Source organism: Condylura cristata, unplaced genomic scaffold (assembly GCF_000260355.1).
Source record: "Condylura cristata isolate star-nosed mole 26May11 unplaced genomic scaffold, ConCri1.0 scaffold00005, whole genome shotgun sequence".
Lineage (NCBI taxonomy): Eukaryota > Metazoa > Chordata > Mammalia > Eulipotyphla > Talpidae > Condylura > Condylura cristata.
Genome location: NW_004567106.1, coordinates 38,138,121 through 38,164,644, shown reverse-complemented (window position 1 = coordinate 38,164,644; position 26,524 = coordinate 38,138,121). Strand labels below are relative to the sequence as shown.

The 26,524-nt window shown below is 33.7% G+C and overlaps 1 protein-coding gene across 1 annotated transcript in view; it reads right to left on the bottom strand.

Annotated features, from left to right (window-relative positions):
• Positions 1–26,524, bottom strand: part of SEMA3E (sema domain, immunoglobulin domain (Ig), short basic domain, secreted, (semaphorin) 3E) — a 222,076-nt gene that overhangs the window by 24,405 nt on the left and 171,147 nt on the right. The window contains exons 6-14 of the mRNA XM_004676887.2: positions 18,224–18,343; positions 16,721–16,863; positions 15,629–15,743; positions 14,715–14,784; positions 10,974–11,118; positions 8,635–8,857; positions 6,251–6,342; positions 4,016–4,057; positions 2,987–3,153 (exon numbers count right to left, since the gene is read on the bottom strand). Of these exons, the coding sequence (XP_004676944.1) occupies positions 2,987–3,153; positions 4,016–4,057; positions 6,251–6,342; positions 8,635–8,857; positions 10,974–11,118; positions 14,715–14,784; positions 15,629–15,743; positions 16,721–16,863; positions 18,224–18,343 (1,117 nt within the window). The remainder of the gene's footprint in view (positions 1–2,986; positions 3,154–4,015; positions 4,058–6,250; positions 6,343–8,634; positions 8,858–10,973; positions 11,119–14,714; positions 14,785–15,628; positions 15,744–16,720; positions 16,864–18,223; positions 18,344–26,524) is intronic.

The following is a 26,524-nucleotide window of genomic DNA, read 5'->3' as shown; positions in this document are numbered from 1 at the left end:
AATCGCTATCCGATGACTTTAGATAAGCAATGTGAATAATAATAAGCAAGCAAAAGACTTATTTCAAGCATTGGAAACATGCATTTAAACAGAAAAATCACATCCTCTACCAAGGTTCCAGATCATTTTATGTGATCCTAATATAGCTATCCTTCACTTCAGTCTTTCAAGAGACTGTATTAGGCAGGTATTTAAAAGGTTAAGAAAAGTAACCTTTTATTCTCAAAGTCGTATATTTTTCTTATATCTCCTGCCTTAGAAATTTTTTAAGAAAACACTGGTAATAGACAAAATACAAGAGAAAAGGGAAGGAAAGAACCTAGCTCTATAAATTATAGTGTACTTTGGAAGACTATTTTAAACAAGTGGCTTGGATGGTGAATTAATGCTTTTCCTCTGTTGACTCATTTTCACTCTGTGAACAGAAAAGTATTTATTTTAATGACCAGTTTTCAATTTCTGGTACAAGTCAGGTCTGAAGTAAAAACGATCTGCTATAAAAGCAAACTGTTTTCCCTTCATGTGCTGGAACTTATCCAAAAAGTTCCCCTGTAGGGGTGGGTGATATTCAAAAGAATCTGACACCACTCAAAGATCTCTATTACATGTCACTGAACTGAACTAATTCATTTACAAGAGCGGCTTCTGACTCCAGCATTTCAGTCCTTCCTGTCTATGATTTTACCCATTTATTGAACTTTTTCTAAATAACTGTTTCATCCCCTCCTTTTAAATATATTACCAAGCTTGTGATTTAATAGTCTTGTAAGATGCATCTAATAGCAGGAAATATTTATCTATGGGAAACTGCTTAGTCAAAAATCATTATCTCTATTCTATGTCCAATATAAACCCTTGTTATTCATAAGAATTTGATGTAAGCCTTGCAAACATTTCTTTTTAAAGATTTATTTATTTATGCATACAGAACTGGGGTATAAGCCAGAGGTGCAGGGCAGTGAGAGACTTCACCAGAAACAGAGCGGGGAGCACAACAGGCAGATGGACAAAGTACACTGCTGAGGGAAGCAGCAGCGGGTCAGGAGAGGTCTGCCGCGCCATGTGGATCACCTCCAGGGCTGTGGGTTGAACTTGCATTGAAGTGGCTGTGGCCAGCTTGCAGTGCTGCATCTTAATCAGTTGTGCCACCAGGGAGGGCACTTGCAAACATTTTTATTGTTGCCAATAACAATACAATAATTTTATTATTTTTAGTAAAATTTCATTTCTACCTGTAGGTCTTCATGCTTTATTCCTGTTATGTAACTGCACAATTTTCCTTGGACATTTTATAATGATGTACAAACAATTTTTTTGAACTTTAATTGGAACTTCCCTATATTCTCACTTGCAAAACTGAGCTCAAAGTTTGGGTTATTTTAAGAATTAAATATCATATTATGTATACTGCACCTAGTCTAGTATCTTACATACAGTAAGCGCCAAGCAGCAAGCTCCTTGCATCCTTTTTTACATTTCCATCCACTAATTTGGGTTCTGGTCTCTTCTAGCTGCATGTTCCTGGCACATAAAGCATTATTTGCCATAGAGTCACACTTTCAAATAATAATAGCTGCATTCTTCAAGCGCTTTCAAATATCAGTAAGCATTTGTATAAAATCAATTAATTTGCTCAATTGTTTAATAACAATTGATTATTAAGTTGGTATTAGTTTACTAATTATATTTAAATTAATTTTGTTTAAAATGTCCTTTCAAAACATTTTTTTTCTCTATTTGCTTATGGGCAATGAAAGGCTTCAACAGAGAAAGAGTGGGGAGCAGAACAGGCAAATTGAGGAAGTACACTGCTGAAGGAAGCAGCCGGTGTGTCAGGAGAGGTCTACCGGGCTATGTTGATCACCTCCAGGGCTGGGATCAAACTAGCACTGAAGTGACTACAGCTAGTTTGCAATGCTGTGCCCTACCCTGTTTCGCCTCTTCTTCTATCTTTTGTTTAAATAATTACTGGGAAAGTTAATTTAGCTAAGGTCAGATTATCAAAGTTTTGAATTAAAATCTAAGGGGTTTTTAAATGTAATTTATAATATATGTGAGTCTATAGAACAACTATATTAACTTGGGTGAAATTAAAATCTGAAAAGGTTTTTAAAAGTCATCCAGAGTAGAAGAGCAAGAATAATTAATAATGTTGTTTTTCTATAAGGAAACTGCATGTAGTTTATGTTTTTGCTTTCTATTCTCTTTATCACTTCATTAAGAGAAAAAAATCAATACCCATTCTATGACAAGATGAATATTTCCCCTTGTGTTCTTCCCCAAAGAATGCATAATTTTACAAGGTCCAAGTAAAGATATCTTCTACTTAAAAATACTTTCTGTATCTCAGGATCTGTTAAAAGAATCCTGGAACTTGCCTTCTCTAACAAGTGGCAATGATCTTACTGAACTGTAGACATTAGTTTGGAGGTCTTTAAGAACCTTTCATTTGTGTTGAATTAAATCACATGTTTCATTAATTATATAGGTCATGCATTTGCCTAGGAGTTAAAATATTCACTTTCAAAATGAAATAAATGAAGACCAGCTGGTGGAGAGGACATAAGGCAAAAAGCATGATGTATTTTAGAATTTATTTATTTTCCTTTTAAGTCCTTGAATCCCTCATGTGTGGTGCCTTGCCATTTCTCCATTTTAAGTTTATCTAGTCTGGTTTCATGTCTTGAAGCAAAAATTTCAGGGGTGGGGATAGAACTGACTCAAAGTTGGGTGGGAAAAATAAAAACCAACAGTGTTCTCAGTTCCAGTCTATGGAAAAAAAAAAATCCATAGAAGTTATTTTCAGGAAAAATCCCAGTGTTCAAAATGTCTATTATGAACAAGACAGGACCATAATGATTTATTTAAAAAAAAAATAAGAACATGGTTATTTTTATGGAATGCGTTCAGAATGTGTGTGTGTGGGGGGGAGGAGAAGTGATGGTGCTTTAACAACGGAGGTATTACCTGGAAGACTCTGTCTCACCTTTTTGCATGTGTACCTGTGGGGTAATAACGGGAACAGGATATGCCGTCCCAGGCGCAGTAAGGGTCTCGAGCCAGGCAGCAGTCAGCACAAGCACTTCCATACATGTCACACTGATGGAACCTGACCTGGGCCACGGCAGACGGAGAGCCAATATACAGCTGTTGCTACAGAAATTAAAGAAGAGAGAAGTCACTCACAGAAATGAACAGAACTTGCACTGAGCTCTTATATCTAACATCTAGGTTTTCATATTTTTCACAGCCACCTCCATGAAATTTGCTTAAATTACCACAGTTGCTCAAGATTGATAATGGTAATACTGATATCTTCATTTTTCAAGACTTGAGGAAACCTTTACAGACTTAGTGGGAGAAGTGCCAAACTCACTAAAGAGAGCTTAACAAAAAATCAAGCAGCTGAGTCTTTTATTCACTATGCAAGCAGCAAAATACTTACATCATTTAACAGTTTAGGGTTTCTTTAAACATCTATGGGGACATCAGATGAGAGATTGAATAAGCAAATGAGCCTTTGAATGCTGACCTATAATACTTGGAAGTGTGATATAGGCATAGAAAGTTGGAATAAACTGTTAAGACACATTTTTAACTACAAAAGACAAGTAGTAGGAAAACTAACTTTGTATGCCCCCTTTTGCCTAAATATAAAAGGTCATTTATAAATAAATTTGAAGATATATAGAGGCAGTCACCAGAGAAATTTACTTCACAAACTTATTCCAGTAGTGTGAAATGAAGGCTGGTGTTTCGCTGTATACTTTATTACCGTTACTGCCATTATTACTTCAAAAACATCAGAAAGAAAATAATTATGGAATAATGTCCTATAATGACTGTAAAATATAAATCTATCTCTACCTTTCTAGAAGACGAAAATGAATTCTAGCATATATAATTCAGTATACATTTTTATTAGAATAAAACTGTAGCTTATTGATATATAAGTACATGTGTTCTTTATCCTTTCACTTTAACTCACATAAAACACACACACACACACACTTACTCTCTTCGATGAAATCTCCATAAAAATAATAGGCACTGGATCCTGAAAAAAAAATGTCCCCTTTTAAGAAAAAGGAATTATAGGCACATACCTTAATATGGTTGCAAATTACCTGAAATCTTTCAAGTAGTATGAAGTTCTATACGAAGAGTGTATAGTTTCCATTTCAATAAATCAAATATGCAAATATAATTAAATTAAAATATAGCTTTCTTTTAAAAATTCTTGTCTAATGGAGTGGAACAAATTACTAGATGAGAAAAGCTGTGAGTACTCCAAGCAAGTTACTATTTGTCCTTGAAATGTAACTTTATGTTTGTATTTGAATATGACTTGTGCTTTGGAAACTCAAAAATCTTTAAATAAAATAACGGAGTGTTCTTTTGTCTGAAGCAGTTGAGATATTAGAGTGAACACTGTGGGTGAGTGAAGCATGTACACATATGGAGATGTAAAGATGTACCCTGAAAGCTATGTAGCTCTATAAATGAATGACAAATGAAAATAGTATAAAATAAAAAGTTGAAGTGCTAAAAGAAATTGCAAATTTTAAAATGCTAGAAATAAATTTTGGTTTCACAATATAAAGATATGGAAATTCTATCATATTTCTAATGCACCAAGTGCTCATTAATTGATTTAACCCAAAACTAAACAGCACTTTTCTGTTGGTTATCAGGGTCAACCACTATGAACCCAAGATGCTTTGAACAAGATGAATAACCCTACTGTCTTAGTGCTATGTCACAGTAAAGAGGATCTACTGCACAGTTTTGAGAACCTATGTGATATTCTAAGGACAGTGATTCAGATGAGAGTGTCTCTAAGGAGCATCAAACACTCAGATCAACTTTGCAAGTGTACAAGCAACAAACAGGTGGGATAATTGCCCTTTAAAAAAATTAGTCTTTGAAAAAGAAAGTTTGTTTCTGTGTTGGGCTTTTGGTTTTTTTTCATTAAAATATGTTAAATGACAGAACCTTTTTTGCATGCAAAGTACCTGCATTTACTTAGGCACAATATTTCTTAGGGGTTCATAGGAGACAGTATGGTACATGTGGTTGCATCCACATTAGAGCTAAACTTTGGTTCCTAACCTGAATTAAAATTTTACATAGAGATGCAAATGCAAAATAAACAAAAACATATCTGCTCTGGTTGAGACAGGAATGTGATTAGCTATAGTTGTGGCCATGAGGAATCTAATCTCCAGGAGACCCAAGACAAATGATTTTTCATCAATAAAAAATTGTCACATACAAACATGTGTACATCTGCAATTGATCTTCACTGTTGGCAGACTGCACATTTGCAAATGTGCCTGCTCACTAACCTTTGCTTGGAATCCTGATACCAAGGCTTGAAGTGCTCTGTGGCCACTGACACAGGCCTAGGTAATGATAAAGCACTTAAGATGCCCCTGTCCATGTTCCCTGTTGCAGTCAATCAAGTGATATTTCACTGTCTTCTTTCAGTCCTCACATTGTAAATGCATTTCTTACTCACGATCTATGTAATGCCACATTTCTGGTGCCTTTTGGGGAGATGTTAATGCTTAAAATGGCCCTCAGCATAGTGCTGAAGTGTGGTCTAGTGCTCTAAGCTCCAAAAGGATGTGATATTGAGAAATGTTGTGACCGATCTTATTTGTCCAGGCATGAGATACAGTACTGTTGGGCATAAGCTTGTTGTTAATCACCCAACTGTATACAGCAAGTGAGGTGTCTTCAAAGCTATATACCACATAGTTGCCAAAATTGTTGTGGACAGACCTAACACTGTGCTTCCCAGGGTCAATGGTCAGTATTTACTACTTGAGTGTTCAGTTAAAAGACCATCACAGCCTTCAACATGACACTGTCTGTGTGTGTGTACAACTGTTTCCAATATTATTTTGGACTTCTCCTTTTGAGCAGATTATTTGTATAATTGATAAACTATAACAAAAAGCAGTACACTTGTCACACTACAAATTCCACAATGTGTAACGTACCGCTTTTTTAAATATCAGTATTGATAGCACCTTTGTGCAAGATGTGACTATGATGATAAAAATTCTGGAATTCACATATTAGTTTCCTCATTTGAAAATCTATGGTAAACAAATAATGCATCAGGAATTTAAATCACATCTCACTTACAGTTAACTCTGAATTCCTAACATTCCTGCTAGAAAAAAATGACATAATATTTTCCCTATTTATAATTCACTTAAAATTGTCTGAAAAAAAATACCTTGAATATCTGAAGTTCTTCCAGAATTACTTCTTCCATTGACTCTGTTTCTTGGTTATAAATTGTGATCACTTTCAACACAATTCCATTATCTGTAAGAAAGAAAATAAAAGATTGAGAGAGATAAACTAGAAGCTTTGTTGAATAGATTTCAACCAATTAACACTTATAGGGACTATGGTTTCAAATAAGAAATGAAAGTTAGATACATGAAACATCTAAACACTGCTAGCTATATAACATGACTTACAATATAATCACATTTCAATTAGCAACAATTTAATTTAATATGCCTAGCCAAATATTAAGACCAAGCACTATATAATTTGGTTTCAAATAGTTTAATCGAAAAACCCAATTAAAGGTTCGGCAGTCAAAATGTCTTTTGATATTAATGGAATGTAAGACAGATGACAAATTATCTAAGATTTAAGATGTAAAATGAAAGTAAAATTTTTACCTCAAGCTACCTTCTTGATAAGAAACTATACCTTTACTTTTAGGAAATTTTCTAAGGAATATGCTGTGGAAAATTTCATGTGTGTGTATGTGTTTGTGTGTGTATTTTTATAGGTCCATATATGATACACATAAAGCATATATAAATATACACAATATGATGAAATTTTAAGTACATACAGTAAGCCATTCTGTATACCACTGATCATAATTGTCAATAAATTTATAAATGTGCATTTATAGATCAAAATACCATCTATTTATGATATTTTGGGCTTGTAACTTCTGATAAAAAATTTTAAATTTAGTAAAAATATAAATATTATTTGTTCATAATAATACTTTGTTATAATGCTAGAAAAATAACTCAGGAAAAAATAAGCACATCTGAGGTGCTGGAAGTCACTAAGAGAGAATTTGTGGCCAAGTAATTTTAAGTTTCTTGAAGAAATCTGATACTTTGTTCATCTCAGCTCCACAGTGCAGATCATATTATTAACATTAACTTACTAAAATAAATGAATAAAATACAGCCTGTACTAAGAAATTAATTTCTGGAAATCATTTAAATGTGTCAGTGTTAGGGGGAAAGGATGGACTAAAGGAACTCTGCAGAGTTTTCTGGACTCCACCCCTTACTCCAGCTTTCTGGACTTCACCCACCCTTTACTTCAGTGATTGCAAACTACAATTCCCAGCAGTACCAAAGAGACAACTGCGAGGTCTCAAGGATGGGGCTAAGCAGGCATTCTGGGACTTTGGAGGAGATATATGTAGGGGCCATTTTCTATGTTTTCTCTCTTGGGACCACGTGGCTGGTGGCTATTAAGCGTGTTACTTGAGTTCCAAGTCAGTGGAGCTGGTAGGATGTTCTAGTTACCTTGTATCTCTCTCTTTCCCTGGGTTGTTCCTTTTCCTTTCCCCTTTTGTAAATAAACCCATTATTGACCCTTTTTGTGTGTGCCTGCAGTACAATTAAATTTTAAGCAGAAGGGTGAGGACTCATAGACAGGCAGCCCAGTTCATGCTGGGTTGCCCTGTAACATCAGTACTTAAATCTATTTAAAACAATGTTACTGGAGAAACCCAAGCACCACTTCTGATATTACATCTGATTTTTAATCTGAGCATGTTTTAACATCTCTTTGGAATTATAGATTATATATGGTGGTTAATATATGGTAGAATGCTCATTCTTATTAATGGCAACTCTATAGCAATAACTGTGATACATAAGGAAAAAACAAAGAAGTGGCCACTTTAAAGACTTTTTAAATGGTGGTAGAAATTTAAAGTACTTGACAGAAATTGCTCTGCATACAAAATAATTCCAAGTTTTCCCCCACAAGTCAGATCTAATAGCATTGGCTGAAATTAGAAATTTATTTGACAACTTTCCTTTTAGCATATCTATTACAGTGTTTATTAAAGCATGGTATTATAGCTTTGGTTTAAACATTTACCTCTATTATAGTTACACTTGGTCTATTTGGAACAAATGGCTGATTTGTAAGGCCTGAAAGCATTATTGTGAGTATAGATTTAGAGAAAGCTGGTCCCAAGCTGTTGAACAATTCTGAGATATGACTAAGCAAACAAAGGAGGCAATGGATCTGGATGACTAAAAGAATCATTCTGGTCATGGCACCCTACTTACTTTGGGAAAGGTACAGGACATGATTAAAACCAATTATTCACTCCTCCACTTATTATTTATTCAAATGTATTAAGTATAGACCATGCATCGGGAATTGAGTGCTATAACTGCCCCCCAAACCTCTCTTGCCCTACAGTGAATGAGTAGTTTACAGACAGACAACTGGACCAACAGTAGATTTGTGGGTATGTTTTAAAAAAAAATATTAAGAAAGTTATAGATTTTAAGAATAAACTTAAATGTCTCTGAGTACTTTCTAATCTTTTACCTGTTCCAATAAAAAGGACATCATAATGGCCATCCTCAGCTTCTACTCGATCCACCGCTATTTGATTCAGGTTATATTTTCCATCGGTTTTTACCAGTATTGGTTTCTTATGCGCAGGTTTTATAGGCTCGTACATAAGTGGATGGCTTCTGGCAAATCGGATGGCATCATCAGGATAGTCTTTGGTTGTTCCGTACCTCCCTCCATTCACTTTGCTAGCACACTGAAATAAAAGTGGAGGAGCAATTATTTTCTTTCTTAAATCTAAAAAGCCAATTTATAACCAAATATCAGAAAAATTGGAAAACTGGATGTGTCCAGTCCATTAACTAGGCATTGAGAATGTTAGGTAAACATGTATTCTTCATTACAAAAAGGAAGCCTGCATTAAAGCCTTCAAGGAAAGACTAAATGATTTCCAATATGCATACTAGAAATAAATGAAACAGTTAAATTCTGGAAATATGATGTATGTTTAATATTGGGACTGTATGGAGATAGTAAAAAAACTATAAATACTTGGATTGTTTTCCCAATTTTCTGAAATGTAGTGTTACATTGTAAATTAAATTTTGAAAGTTAACAATAAGTTTTTCATAGCAAAGCAAAACTTATCTTTGTTGTATAGAATCTTCCCATCTAGTTAGGGATCATAATTCAACAAAACAGCTCCCTATTATTGAAACTATTACATGATGGGTGGTGGTTGCAATTGGCTCAGTGCCTACAGAATTGTAGTGCTGTAACTGAACCTTAACATTCCATCATCATTAATTACTGAAGGAAAAATAATCCTCTTTGGTCTACTGTAATCTGTACAAATTTGCATTATTTTTGTATGGATTTGAATCAATGAATTGAGAAAACCAGAAACATTTGCTATAGCATGCTCCAATTCTCAAATCACTGACTCTAAAAATAAATGTTCAATGGCACCTAAGTTACTTCTTGGAACACTTTTAACTATATTCATTCATGCCCATTATTAAGAGCTCCCTCATTTTGCGTATTTTCCTCTAGAACCAACAGCAATTGCAATGATTATCTTGATAAAAATTTTCCACTTTAGAGTATAAGTAGAGTAGTTTCGTAATCAGATTCTGCTACAAGGACATTTTTAATGGTTTGTTTTTCAAAAAATCAGGCCATATTTCTTAATTTAGCATGAATTTTTCACTTGAGCGTACTTTCAGAATATATAATTGGAAACATTTTGGACCAGCCTGGAAGCAGTTCAGTAACCAGTCACTTCCTCCAAATCTCCTTTAAGACCATGCGGTTTCAAGAGGCATTTCCAGCAAAGCCACAGGAGTGGGTTTTCTCCATTTAAATTGCAATTTCAACCAATAGAGTGAAATAAAATATACTTTATGTCTTACTGGAAGTAATAATTTTAAGTTAGTGAGAGAAAGATTGAAATGGCAAAGCCTTACACTTGTTAATGGAGGTAAGGTTTGTTTCCAGTTTGATTTTGGCTCTGCAAAAACAGTTTTACTTGACTTGCAAGTACTTGTGCAAACAGCATAGTGATGGGTTCCACCAGCTGCTCATAAAAACGGAGACTGTGACTTGAATGACAAGTTAAATGTTTATTCTCCAGGGCCCATGTAGTACACACAATGATCCTACATTTTCCCCACCTATGACAGAAAAATCATTATCATCATTTTTTTTAATTGTCATCATTATTTTGAAATATGTTATTAAGGAAAAAAGTTTGGATAACCAGCTGGGGATATTTTAGTAGCACCAGTTCAGAGGCAAGAGGTAGAACTTTCAGTACTCCAGCAACACTTTTCAGTTGGCACGTTTCCTATAGGAGGCCAGCAAGGACATTAAATGAGGTGCTAAGTATTCTGAGGGGGCAGAGGAAATCTTTTCTGATGTTTTAAAAGTAGGAAATAAAGGGGAAATCTGACTTAGGGGAGAATGAGGCTGACACAAACATTTGATTATAAAAATTTGGTAACATCACCTTGCTTGGGAAATTACCAGTTCTTCTGAAGAGGCTAAGAGGAATATGATGCTCATGTTATTGGATGTATTCATCATTGCCCTTAAAAATAAAATTTTCGTTGGAGCTAGTTAAAGCGCCCATGATAATACATACTTTGTAATGCTACTAAGATATATACAACATAGATGATATTTTTTTCAATAAATAAGAATACAACTAGATATGAGGAGTGGTATTTCTTTGTGATGCAAGTAATATTTTTAGGTGTAGAACTTCTTAAGTACTTAATGCAAAGTTTTGCGATGCATCTATAATAGTGGATAAAATATTGTTAAAAGAGCCTTTAAAAAACAAGTATACTTTGATAGATGTCTAAACTTACAGAACCAGGCCTTGGATAAGGAACTTTTCCTTCATAGAGCGACCAGTGGTATTCAGGCCCTTCCTTGTGTGCATATGGCCCATTAAAAGCTGCTCGGATGCTGGACATATGATAGACACATATAGCATGCCCTCTAAAGATATTACTGGAAAAAAAAAAAAAAGAATTACTATTCTGGAACTATGACTATCACCGAATCAAAATTTTCAGACTACATAAAGACTGAGTCGTTTACATACAATGTTACAATCTCTTAAGCACAGGATATTATAGAAATATTAGTTATTATATTATTTCAGGTATTAAAACTCCCAAACTTAACAACTTTATTTATTAATGTAAATTGAGAATGATATTCTTAGAATCATAACAATATTTCACTAACTTATTATTATTATATAGTAGGTTTATATTTTAAGATCTGGTATTAAAAATATTAAAAGAATCATTCCCAAGTATAATAGTTATTTATCTTAAAATTAGTGTCTTCATATGTATGGTTCTATCTTCTGAGTCGACAGTGTTTCTCCTAATCTCCATAATGTTAATGCAAATTCTATTTAAATTTTATTATAAATCACAGGGCATATGTTAAAAGAACAATTTAAATTCTCATGCAAATCTGAGGCTTTGTTCCATTCTTTAGCTTGGGTATGGAAGACATTAAACTTACAATATATTCTTTCCTATAAGTCACTGAAAACAGGACAGTAGCAGAAGATAATTGAGATGAACTGAATTAATTTTGGGAAAAAGCTTATATTATTAAAGTAAGATTCCTTACTTTCAGAACTAGTAGCAACTGACTTTTCGTCTGATAAATGTTCTATTTGTTGATGATCAAGATAGTAGTTGGTTAACTACAAGAAGTTTTACTGAGGGCATTTGGAATAATGTTCTGCAAAAGGACTTTTAAAAAGCTTTAAATAAGTATCTGGCCATATTTCTTAATTTGGCATGATCTAAGTGAAATCCACATTTCCCCAGCTTCTTTATGATGAGAATCACAATTATTTTGACTCATAAAACAGTTAATGTTTGTGAAAGTTCTGTGCAAAATACAAAGGTCTTTATAAGTGTAAAATTTCCTACACTCTGAGACACCTGTGGGGCAGCAGTCATGCTACTGTCTCAGGACATCAATTCACACATTTTATTACACATCTTGAAGCAATTGGTAATGTCTCTGATAGTGAGAAAATCAGAGATGTCTCCCAACTAAAAGGCAATAAACCTTTGATCAACATGTGATGAGTATCAACATTTATGTAAGGTAACAGCTGGTGAGTCTTCTTTCCAGATTTAGATAAAAATCGAACAGTAAAAATTGAAATTATGGAAAAAAGTAACATCATGTCTGAAATCTCAGGCAGACCCATAATGTCATCATTTAAGAAAATGGCTTATAAACTGCTCAGAACAAGCTATAAAAAAAGCTATCCTGAACATCTCATAACCTGAATTTATCATTGAATGCCATGGAATTATCATTCAATGTGTAAATTCTTCACTGGCATCAGGAAGAAAATTAAATAAGGAAAAGTAGACTTTCTATGGACTGTGATAACAATCTACATTTACTACTTTTTTTGTATAAAGAAATAATTGACAGAAAAATTGTTTCCATGTTTCTCTGCTGAAGAAAGGTCTCCTTAAAATAGTGGGATAGAGGGCCTACCCTGGTGGTACAGCAAGTTAAAGCACAGCACTATGAAGCTAAAGCCACTTCAGCATGAGTTCGATCCCCAGCCCTGGAGGTGACCCTCATGGCACCACAGACCTCTCTTGACCCGCCCACTGCTCCCCTCAGCAGTGTATTTTGTCAGTCGGCCTGTTCTGCTCTCCACTCTGTCTCTGGTGAAGCCTCTCACTGTCCCTGCACTTCTGGCCTGTACCCCGGTTCTGTATGCATAAATAAATAAATCTTTTTTAAAATAGTGGGATAAATGTCGAAGCAGCTTTACTGTCCTTTTTCAAAAATAAACATGAGAAGTCACCTGTTAAATTAAAAAAAAAAAAGCACTGTAGAAAGAATGTACACAAACAAGATAACTATATAACAGCTTAAAGTCACTGTAATGCCAGAGCACCTGAAAAATATCACTCTATTCCTACCCAGAGAACGGAGGTATCTCTGTATTTCTCATTCTAGTCACCTCACCTCAAACCGACCTTATTGGTAATGACATTCAAGAAATTATATGTGTGTGTGTGTGTGTTGTAAAGGTACACATATTAGATGCTACATATGTAAGCATATATAAACTCTTCTTGACATTAAAATCTCAGACATCCATTATGCTATCATGTAGTTTCAACTAAAATTGATTATAATAATATCTGTTAATTCATGTATCAGCACACAAAATTTATTATTCGATTAGTTTTCCCTGTACTCATCCATGAATACAAAAGAATGTAAAAAGAGAAAAGTAGGGCCCTCCCTGGTGGCGCAGCGGGTTAAAGCACAGCACTGAGAAGCTAAAGCCACTTCCGCAAGAGTTCGATTCCCGCCTGCCCCGCATGTGACCACATGGCGTGGCAGACCCACCCACTGCTCCCCTCAGCAGTGTACTTCGTAGATCTGCCTGTTCTGCTCCCCACTCTGTCTCTGGTGAATCCTCTCACCGCCCCTGAGCCTCTGGCATGTAATCCCAGTTCTGTATGTACAAATAAATAAATCTTAAAAAAAAAAAAAAAAAAAAGGAGAGAGAAAAGTAATAGCCTATAAGACCTAAGGGAAACTTATTTAAATGTGAACATTGAGGGTAAATCATAAAGGTGTTTTCACTATGAATCTACACAGAAACTGGACAACCAGAATAAAGCAGTTAGCAAAATGCTTTATGTTTAAAGAATAAAGCAGTGTTTCTTGAAAATGTTGACAAGAACTGATATAAATCAGTGTTGGAGAGAAAATCATTTCAAGCAGAAGTAATGGATAAATAAAATCTAGGGGTGGGGAATATCAAAATAGACAGTGGGATACTGTTAAGGTATTATCTTGTCAAAAGTAGAGTATTAAAGAGCTTACAGGAGAAACTTCCAAAGGTAAGAGGATAAGAATTGATAAAAAGCCTTGAATCCTGACTTAGAAAATTCTGATTATTAAAAGAATGATCCTAGATTTGTACAGCAAAGGAGTAATATCTTCTGAATTATGTAAGAAAACAATCACTCTCTTGTAGATCAGAGGAGATGATATTAGGAAAATATTGGAGTAATTCAATCAAAAACAAGTAAGGATCTGGGTTGAGGGTGTGATTTTAAATACAAAAGGAAAGTAAGTCAGAAGGAAAAATATATATAAGATGATTTCACTCATATGGAATACAGGGAAACAAAGGAACATTATTTATTTGAGTATAAAACCTAAACTAAATAAAACCTGATTGCAGAATTGAGATCACCAGAAGGAGCGGGTGTGCATGAGGAGCAAGAAGGTAGGGATCCCGATGGATTATGTGGAGGAATATGGGTTGCTTGGTTAGGGGTGTGATGTGGTAAAACATATGAAGAGATGTGAAGCTGTACCTCTGAATCATGTAGAATGTTGCAAACCACTGTCCTTAATAAAAAATGATACATCTTTTAAGTAATAAGTGTAAGTCCAATTGCAAAAATAAATACAGAAAATGAGAATGACAAACAGAACATAATATTTTCAAATTACATACACAATGAATGAGTGAGGCATCTTCTGTTTCATAATATTTTTATTTAATCATGTAACTTTCTCACCTGGTAGTGTTAAAGAGTCCAAATATCACTGGGTTCTTAGGATCTCTAGTATGCAGAATAAAAACATCCTCTGAAAAATTAAAGACCATTACATTACTTAAAAATTGTCTTCTTTGCATATAAAGAGAATATATTGACATAAAATATTGTTTATACTCCACTGTAGGTTGTATGATACAAATTCCGATACACACACAATAAAACCAAATCATAACAGAACGAAATGCTTAGCTATTCAGGGTGACTTTGAGTTGAGCCTCAAGGAAAGACCCAGAGGAATTGACTCTACACTGAGATGTTTCTTTTTGTTCTTGCAACTCCTTTGCTCCCCCCAAATGGACCTGACCAAAATAAAGAATACAAAAACTTGCTCCAAGAGATGATCTGTATGTGTACACAAAGAAATACTACTTAGGTCCTTTTTTTCCCCTTTCAAATATAGAAACTCTTGTCATTTCTAGCAACCTGGATGGAACTGTAGAGGATTATGTTAAGCAAAATAAGTCAGAAGGAAGAAGTCAGATATTGGATAGAGTCACTCTGATGTGAAATATAAACAAAGGTTTAGACAAAACTAAATTAAAAAAAAAAAAACAAAACTAGGAATGACTATAAAATCAATGGGGAGAATACTGGAGACCAGAGAGTAGAGGGGGCCCCATGAACTATGGTGGTGGATAATGGAGCCCTTGCGGTGTGTATGGTATGGTAACATGTTTTTGAAGAGGTATGTATCCTACCTTTCAACAATATACAGTGTTACAAACAAATGCTACCTCATAAAAATAAAATCAAATAAATCAGGAAGAATCAGTCAGATAGAAGTCAAATACTGTAGAAAATAAGTTTTATATGTCCTACAGTAAAGGTTACACATGAATGAATGAATAAAACTGAATTCTCCCAGTAATTACCTAGTTCATCAAAATATGTATCAATTCCATTCATTCCTGGTACTGAGCAAACCAATCTTGCTTTCAGGAAAGTGGTCCACTTATTCACTAGTATTCTCTGTCCACCTACATCATTCTGAGAAAAATAAAAAGCAGGTAAATAGGCATCTAAAGAACTTTTAACCAATAATGGTTTTGTGTAATGAAAGTTTCAACTTTTTCATAATGTATAAAATTTACCATAATTTTTAAATATCACAGAATCAATTTCATATAAATTTTTTTCTTTAGGCATCCACAATCTGCATTGTTAGTGTGCCTTCCTTCTGGTCCATTAAATATAGGCATTTAATAATGTTAATAAAATAGTCTGTCCTAAATAAAGAAGTGGGTTTTATGATACACTATTCTTTGTTACTTTACTCAGAAATAATCTCCTTATCTTAGAAATATGAAAGCATCCATTCATTTTGCTTCATCTAGAAAAATAAAGGTGGAAATACACACACAAACAAGCACACAATATATAGTTGAACACATATACATGTACCAGATAGGAAGGTAAATAGACACATACACATTCACAAACATATATAGACACACATGGACATAAACCTAAATCTCTTTTTTAATGTATTCAATGTTAAATAATGTATATCTGCAAGATATTAGCACACTCTCTCAATATATATTTCTACTTAATCTGGTTTTTAATGTTCCTAAACAATCTACCTATACATTCAACAAATTGAAGACACTTTCTACAGAGTTGACCACAGAAATCCTGAGATCTATAGCATAGAATGGGGACTAAAAGAAATTAAAAAGATCGGACTATATTAATTTTCTTTAGATGGTATGCACATCTGTGTCAGAAGAAATCTAGACTATAGACTATTTCTTTCAGCATAGCTTTGAAATGGAGAAAATTATGCAATATGTAAAGCTCTTCTAAGAGAAAACTTTGACTAAATAAGAAGATTAGAGAGTAAATACCATTTTAGTCTACAAGATACCAGAAATATTATAAAGTAGAAAACTACTATAAAGTCAACAAAGACGTATCATAAATCATGAGATAAGTAAGTATAATGAGAGAAATGCAATCCTCACCACACAAAGTCTCCCGACTCGGGTATAAATTGCATGGGCATTGTTTTCTGCCTCCAGGGCCTTCTCAGTAAAAAAGAAATATATTTTGTTGTCATCTTTGTCTTCATTGTCAGGTATCATATATGAACCTACAAATTTTGGTTCTATAGAAAAAATAAAAGGTGAAATACTAATTACAACAAATAAGTTTTCTATTAATCATACATCACATGAGTGTATATGTTTAACTTTTATCGCTTTTTTTTAAAAAGATTTATTTATTTATGCATACAGAACTGCGATACAGGCCAGAGGTGCAGGGGTCGTGAGAGGATTCACCAGAGACAGAGTGGGGAGCAGAGTAGGCAAATCGAAAATGTACACTGCTGAGGGGAACAGCAGGCAAAACATTAAGTCTGCTGCACCATGTGGGTCACCTCCGGGGCCACCAATTGAACTTGCATTGAAGTGGCTGTGGCTAGATTGCAGTACTGGTCTTAACCTGTTGGGCCAGCAGGGAGGACCCAACTTTTACCATTTTATGAAGAAATGTTTTCCTCAAGATATTGTAATAAACTTTGAAAATTATGTAGATATGTTTTTTCTGTAAATCAAAAATTTTAGAAATATTTAAAAATTTAAAAATTTAAAATTTACAGAGTCAGGGAAGGAAAACCAATTTTGTGTAAGCTATATAATAAATGAAAAAATTCAAAGGACAGTTGGGGGCTATTATTTTGATAATCTAACATTATATCTAGGTAGTACATTTTAGAAAAGAAGTCTATCATTTTTCAAATAATATAATAGTTTTATTTTTACATCATTTTGTGCCTTTTTTCTTCTCAGTTGTAATCCCCATGGGCTTCCCATCACTGTCATTATTTTTAATTCATAAATTATCTGTCATTCTAGTTCAAGGAAGAACTTTTAAATTAAAGTAGAAAATTCACTTAGATAAAGTAAGTTATCTAAGTTAATTGATTGATATAAAATTTACACATTTTAATAACATGACAATAAGGGGTGTGTACTGTAAGGATTAATGAAAAAAACTGAAAATAATGGATGTATTCATGATAAAATGATGTTCTAGTCCCTAATCCTAACAATATACCAAAATATAAACTTTCTCCTTTGCAAACAATTCTGAGTAAAAGATTAGTAATTTTTCCTTCTTTGTCTATAATGTGCAAGGTGATCCTATAAAAGCAAGCAAAGCAACCAATTTGTCCAAAATTGTACCGTTTAATAGGAGAAGACACAACTTACTGGATGAAAAGGACTTCCTTACATTTAGAGAACTTGTTTTGTTTTCTTCACTTAAATGCTGATTTTTAAGCATCTCTATGAAGGTAATACCATTTTATAATTAAACTAATCCATATAGCTAAGAAAAAAATCCTGAACTTGTAAAAGTATAAATTATATTGGTACTGTTATTACTATCAAAAGGGCAAGTTTTCCATGAGTTCTAGGCGTGTTTACATTCTAATTTACACACTCTTCCGCCTGCTACCTTACCTTTCAATAGTCGTTCATCATCATGCTCAGTGCGAATGTGGGTTAGGCGTCCCATACTCCTGAATATTGCAGCATCTCTGCCCCAGTAATCGCTATAGAGTCCAGCAAACAATTCACTGCCTACATGGAAACAGTTAAAAATAGTCACTATTTGTCTCTGATCTAAAAACAGTTCAGCAGTCATAACTTCACTAAACATATTCAGGTTTACTTTGTATAAGATCTTATAAAAATAGTATTACTTTTAAGGGCATGGATGGTTCGCTCGGAATGCCAGGATCTCAATTGTGACTACCACTTACAGGCTCTGTGAACTAGGGCAAGTTAACTGAACCTCTCTTTGCTTTAGTTTCCTTACTAATAAACAGAAAGAGCACTCAAAGGATTGTTAAAAGAATGCGGCAGATAGTAAAACCTATGTGAGTGCCTGACAAAAAAAACCTGGCTTGATTTTATTTTACTAAACGGTTAACCCACACTAGCAAGGTATTATTATAGGCATTAAATGTGAGTTGGTTACCTCAAATCCCTCTGGTAAGGAGAAATTGCTTCCATTAACAGGAATTTAGTGTGAGAACCACAAAATCTGACAAAGTTGGATATAATCTAATTAGATGTCATTTAATTTGTAAGTTTGTGGTTTAGTTAGATAGGAACGATACAGAGTCATAATTTAATCTGCAGTCAGCAAAAAGAACCCAGTTAGCAGCAATGTGTGCTGAAGGTGGCAGGCTTAACATCTCACCAAAAAATAAACCAGTGAGGTTCGGGCTCAAGAAATGACATTGTGTCTTTGAAACCAGACATTAATATAGCTTATGAGAAGGGAAAAATATTAGAAACATAATAACCAGAATTCTAAAAAAGGCCACCCTTCCACACAGCACAGGGAGCTGGTGTTCTCTTTCCTCAGCGTGACATCGCAGGAGAGCCTGGGCTGGTCTAGCACGTCGCCCCATCCTGTCCCAGGCAAACATTTCTTTCTTTTTTATTTTATAAGTACATTTTTTACATTATTTTTCATTTTTTTACATTCCAGGTAAAAATTTCTGACCAAAAAGCAAATGACAAGCATCAGCACTGGCAACAGCAACCTCAGTTTAGGGTAGTACAATTATTTCCTTAATGAGTGTCATATAACTTTTGTAAGATTTCAAGATAGATGATGACTACCCTAAGCTCACAATATTAATGCTTTTCTGTTCAATTTGAAGTGTTATTTATATGTGTACACTTTAAATGCTTTATAGTTTACAAGATTTCAAACTAAATTTGTATTCCCAATTCAATTCCCAGGCTAATTGTATAACCAATTTTAGAATCAGAATGATTAAAGTTACATAAAGCCTTAAATAAATTGATCAACATAAGGAAAAGAAATTGTGAGTCACTGACATAATGTATTTACAAAATACTTCAAAATTTTAATGAGGTTTTTTAAAAATGAGAAAGCAATCAACTAACTTGTAACCAGGACACCACCCCCTTTTTTTTAACTTAGAAGAAAAACTTAAATATCTTTTTCTGAAGTTTACCAGTTCCTTTGAGAAATATGATTTTCACTTTACTCTCTGATTTTTGGTTAGATTTGAGTTAAAATAGTTGATTTTAGTTGCTTTGTCAGATTTGTGTCTTTTTTTTTGTGGGAGAGTTCACCTGCACCATCCTATAACCACGACCCTTTTTAATGAAGCTCACTTTCAGCTAGATTAAGTGACTTACTTTTTAAAAAGTTAAAATGAATTTTTCTTTACTTCAGAATTAGAAATAGAATGAGATTTAAATTTTCTTTTTATCTGGAATTATAATTTGTTAGAGGAAAGTTGTATCGACTCTTACTGAAACAAGGTCAGTTAATCAAGTTTTTGGGGAACAGAAAGGAAAAAGCAACATGACTTATATAAAATTTGGTGAATGTTTTCTTCACCAGGAGTTTCACCTTTATCTGTGAAGAATGAGCACTTTGAGATAAATTGCATGCAGTAGTTAGGGACTTGAGCCATACATGTGATTCAATCTGCACAACTTGAATACAGATGAAAGAATTTAGTTGAATTCAATAAATGGCCTTGGAGATCATCAACTGTTGGGCAGAAATGAAGGTGCTGACCCATCAAAGAGTTAAATGACTTTCTGAATACCAGAGCAAGGATCTTTCTGAAGTGGTTTTGCTTTTAATCATAAGTTGATTATTTGCCATCAAAAAAGTAAAGACCGCTTTGAAAAGTTATTCTAAATGTTTTTTTTCTAATATGAACTGAACTGAATTATTAAACTATCATGGGCACAAAGAATACATTTATTAAAAGTCATGATAGTTTTCTTGCTTACATGATAAATATTTCAAATTTTAGGACATTTTAAAAATCTAAAATATTTCTAAGACCTTGATATCTAAAATATCATCATCATTGTTATTACTAGAAAATAATATTTATAGTAGTTCACATAAATTTTTCTGCACTCATCCTGTATGGAATATTATTGCAAGTTTACTTGTTTTAAGCAGTGCTATAAACTTTGCAAACAAGTACTCTCAGGAGCCACTAGATGGCAACCCTATGATACCTAATAATGCCATATCCAGGGCAGGTTATCAACACAAAGGAAAAGATGATATATTACCGTTTTTATTCAATTTCCCTTTTGGTAACCAGATAAAAGAAAATCATTTGTGAACAATTCAAGCAACACAATATGAACTATATGACTTAAACTTCAAAGGTGCTAACCAGGTGCTAAGAACCGTAAGGTACCTAAACTGAACCAAATGTATTTCTGTTGGAAACATAGTTTCCTCAGGAAGGAAAGATTCTCCTTTCAATCTTATTTTTATTTTGAAGAACAAAATAATTACACAGCAGCAGATAAAAATGATGTTTAGCATAATGCTTTCCTTAGGAAAAAAAGATAACACATTAATGAAAATTAATGCATTAGCATAAAACTGAAGGCACAAATAAATGTAAACCATAAAGTGAGTAAAAATACTAAACATCAATAATAATTGACACTATTTACAGTAAATAGTTCACTTCTGACTAAACATTTAATGTTAAATTAAAATTATTTAATATAGTTGGACAAAATTTGTGAATGAAAATCTTGGTTATTTTAGAGTGCAAAAAAAATAGCTGGATAAATCGTGTTTTCATGGATTGAAAAAACTTTCACATACATAGTAAAATAGTTTTAGAATTTCAATGATAAGCATAGAACTGAGTTTTTAGTTTTCTATGTTTATGGCAATATGGTATTTCATAAACTTATTTTATCTTACCCATAAATTTAGCTGGTATCTTAACTATCTTTATATTTTAAATATAAAATGACCAACCTGATTTTTATTATTTTCACTCTTAAGAGTACTGGTGCTGATGGCAATTGATGTTATATTAATGTTACTTGATGAGGTATGGTTATAGTATAAAAGTAAAAAGCATATCTGCATGGTACTTTGAAAGTAAATGTAACTTATTAACATAATCAATATTATATTCTCCATATACAGGTCAGAGAATAGTTGAAATGGCTCTGCTTTGGGAAGCTGGGAAACTACGCTCTCAGCTTTAAGCTGTTGTTTGACGAGGGCAAAACTAGATTATTGCTCTTGGTCTCAGTTGTCTGGAAAATCAGAAAGCGCTACATGTGATTTCTGGAGTCTGTCAAATGATTATGTCCTCTCTGCTGCTATTTGCCTAGAATTGTTGGTTATTTCCATTTTTTGGTTATTTAATTTCTCCATGAAACTTTTAGAAATATTTCATGAAACTTTTATTAGTTTAGTAGTCCTAGCATCGCCATAGTCCTCATGCCTGTTTGTATTTTATTATTCATCCGCCTACATTCATTGACTCCTTGCGCACCTGGCTTTCAGCCTCACTGCAGGGTAGGTTTTTAAGTATCTGATATGTTCTTTTGTCTGAAATACACAAAATGCTCAATAGACATTTGCTGAATCAATGAATGGTGTAATAAATAAGTGAATACATCTAAAATCCATATATGCTTACATGAAAGAAGTGAGGGAATCATTGGATTATGGCAATATAAAAAAGGAAAATCCACTGTAAATAATGTAAGCTTAAATGCATAATTTATCTTCTCTGTACATTTTTAGAATACAAACTCTAACTGCAGTTTCATTTAACATACTGCATAGCCTTAATATTTTATGGAATGTTTTTAAGAGTTTTGAACTTTGTATTAATTTATTTGAGCCTTTATCTACTACTTTGGAAATACAGATTTCAACTGTTAAGTCAAGCAAAAATTCTTATTAGCTTTCTTTGCTCTTCATATTTTTAAGTTTCACCCAAGCATTTCTCTACTTTATACTGCAAATGTCTACAAATCTAAAAAATGTGAGATATATTTTCTTCATGGAAAGCACATGGTTATATATTGATTAAACTATCATTTTCCAACAGAAATGTATAATTTTGTTAGAAAATTATTCTAATTTGATGAGCTATTTGGTAGAATGATTATGACAGGCACAAATGGAAATAGAAATAAAATACACTTGAGAGGATGAGGACATAAGAATGACTCATGTATTCTAATCTCTCAGTTCAGACTTAGGATGCTGGAAGAAACAAGGAAGAATGTATCCTTTTAGTAGTTATGTAGTTGTTTGGATGTTTCCTTCCTTGAGGTACTGACACATCACTTCACATTAGTTTCAGGAACATAACATGATTTGACACTTGCACATATTGTGAAATGATCACCACCATAGTCTAGATAACATCGTCCCCATTCTGTTTGGGTTTTTGTTTGTTTTTACTTTGGCATAGAGCTAGCATTAACTATCAACATTAAGAAGGAGGTTTCTAAGTGATGAAAGAAACACAAAAACATTATTTTAAATCTTTTCCTCTGTATTTTCTGGCATCAGGGGCAATACCCTGAGTTTTCTAGGTGGTAAGCCAGGGACACTGTAACCAGCATGGTCAAACTGGATTGCCAAAGGAGAGTATAACAGTGGTGAATTGGAGGGTAAGATTTTTTTTTTTTTAATTTTTTGCTTTGAGGAAATTATAAGCAACCAATTCAAATAGCTCCCAAGAGACGAGCAAGTATAGCCAGAAGCAACAGTAAGCATGTGGGTAACTGGCATTTCGCCAAATATGCGAGAACAGTAATTTTAGCAAAGAAATGACAGATTAGAGACAGGAATGTGGTAAGGGACAAAGTTTACATCTAAACTGGGATGCACTCAAGAGATAGGCCAGTACATTCTCTTGTTAAATTGATAGAGGTTGTAATAATACCTTCTGGTAGATATTTCCATTTATTTTCTAATATTTATTAAATTCTAATTTGTGCCAGAATGATCCATTCATAATCTACCCTGAATATAAGTACAGTTAATTGAAAGGAAACATTTTTATTTATATATAAAAAAAGTTATGCTATTAATTGCTTGAAAAAATCACTTAAAATTGTCTCTATGTGTATTCGACTCTTAATTCACATAATCCATAATGAGGAGATATATTCACAAAGTTCTCATTATTATGACTGATAGTACATAAAGATAATTTCTAGGGCTATAAGTTATTGTAGTTTTATTTGCTTAAAGAGAAGTAACATTGGACAAAAACGTAAAGAAATTTTAGTGACTGTAATATAATCTTATTTGTTGCAATATAACAGCCAACTCTTTCAAAGCAAATGTGAAAATATGACAGAGCAGAGCAGTTTTATGCCCAAACAATAGAAACGTGTGATGTGTTTCTAGAGCATAGTGTAGGCTCTTATAGAATGGCAGGTGTTAAATTACACTTGGAACTGGTAATACAAGTTTGGGGCAGAGTGAAATGTTAAAAAATGGCAACAGATTTAAGAGGGCAAAGGTTAAGGGGAATCCTGGTTACTGAAGTAACATCAGGAGAATATTGCAATATTACATAAAGCTTAAAAGATGAAAACAAAGGTACAATAGTTCTTTCCTGATCAAAATAACATATAATAAAATAAACTATTTCCTAAATGTAGATTTGGCCATTCACTCCTGTTAATCTGGTGCAAATTAAGTACTAAAAATCTTTGAGTGATTTGAGAGGTAGAGGCTAGGAGTGCAGTCATTTATTCTACTAAATAATTTCTTGTTTTGAGAAACTTTTAAAAACCAGGTTGTAACGTTTTGTATTGTTCAGACAGTTACTTAAGACAGCTTTACATACAGTGTTAGTAATCACATGGTAGGGTGGGGATGTGGCTAAATGTGCACTTGGGATGTGTACTTACCTGCCAGCAAGACAAATTATGTCAATACAAAATGTCACTTGAAGAGCAGCACTGAATAATGCATGGTTCTATTTTGATTATTTTGTGAATGTATAGAACATAGCTCATTAGGGAGCCTGTTTTTACTCTTAAATTCTGTTTCACATAGAATCATTATAATTCATTAACAATTCATTTCTAAATTAAATAATCAATCTAACAAAATATGTTTATTAATTTGATTTGCACCCTAGTATATAATTATTATTTAGCTTTTTAATAAGCTTTTACCCCATATGCTCTCTCTCTTTTTTTTAAGATTTATTTATTTTTGCATACAGAACTGGGGTACAGGCCAGAGGCTCAGGGGCGGTGAGAGGCTTCACCAGAGACAGAGTGGGGAGCAGAACAGGCAGATCAACGAAGTACATTGCTGAGGGGAGCAGCGGGCAGGTCAGGAGAGGTCTACCGCGCGATGTGGTCACCTCTGGGGCAGGCGGGAATCAAACTCATGTGGAAGCGGCTTTAGATTCTCAGTGCTGTACTTTAATGCTGTACTTTAACCCGCTGCGCCACCAGGGTGGGCTCCCCATATGCTCTCTTAAGTTAACTGAATTAAGGTAACTGAAAAGTGTATCTAAAGTAAAGAAATCATAAGACATTTTCTGATGTGCAAATGCAGGGATTTTTTTTTTTTTCCATTGGAGGTCTTGGTAGTTTTAAGAGTATTATGACAGATGCATCTCTTCACCATGAAAGAGCATCTTAATGTGAAGAGGCATTAAGCTTTAAGTGTCAGCTATAATTAACAAGGAAACAAGGAAGAAACAATGGTCATCTTTCTGCCAGTATTTTGTTCTAACCTATCAGCAGAGAACATATGTGGTCATAAAATACCACATTAATGCATTTTTCCCTGGTAGAGTAAGTTACCCTGAGCTTGCCAAATTCCAACTCAGGTAGCTCTACTTTTTTCCAGTCTCAGTCCCTGCTGCTTTTTCAATTGGGTGAATTATTTCTACTTCCTCTCTGTTAAAGGAGTTGCTTGCTCACATAGGTTATCAGGTTTCCAGCCCAGTGGCTGCCACATACCCACAGTGAGCAAATGGTCTCTCAAAGGTACTTTGGGATGAAAGCTAGTGGACAAATGTGAAGAATTGTATTTTCATTTCTTCTCTTTGGAGGGATTATCCTATAACTTTTGTGTTTGGCTTGGAGGGCTCTTATTTGATTTCTCTTCTGAATAAGCGAAACCACCACCCAGATGGCAAGCACTTCACATTTCAGCACAGTGTAATTTGATTTGGAAGTTCAATGAAACTCACTCAGAAATGTCCCTCCAGTAATATTTCCCCTCTTCAAAAATTCAGTTTTAAATTCCTGGTTTCATGCATAAACAAGCTCCAGGGAGGTTGAGTGGTGAGTGGCAGGTTGGCTAAAGATATATTTAACCATTTAAATGAAATGTTAAAAACAAGTGGTGCTCTCTTCTAATCTTAGTATTTCACCCTTGATGTTGGGTTTGCTGTGTAATTTTTGACATTAAATACTATTTATAATATTCTGATGAACAATATCTCAAAATTTAGTTTTTGGTTATTGGCTTAGGAACCACAGCGCATAATCCAACCAGTCCATATTAATTTTTGTGTGAGGCACTGTGTGGTAAAAGAAAGATGATGAGAAAATTCCTTCCAGATGAAATCAAATCTTCAATCTCTGAAGTTACAAAACACTAAAAACATTTTTTTTTAATTATTGGAGCCTATCACGTGTGTGTATTTTAATTCACATACTACTAGTTTACTATTTCTAACACTTAAAGCTCTTAGTGTTAGTCTACACTCAGACGCACACAGAAGTGTGCACAGGAACTTCAAGTAATATTTTCTCTCTGCAATTTTATTTCTTAGAACTATTACATCTATTTTTTTAAGTCACTGAAGAATGGAATCACTATTTGAAATCCTCATCTTACAGATCTTTTAATGTTGAAGCTCAAGTTAAAATTTTCCTATTATACACCAAAAGATTTTCTCTACAGATAAATCTACATATCTAATGGTA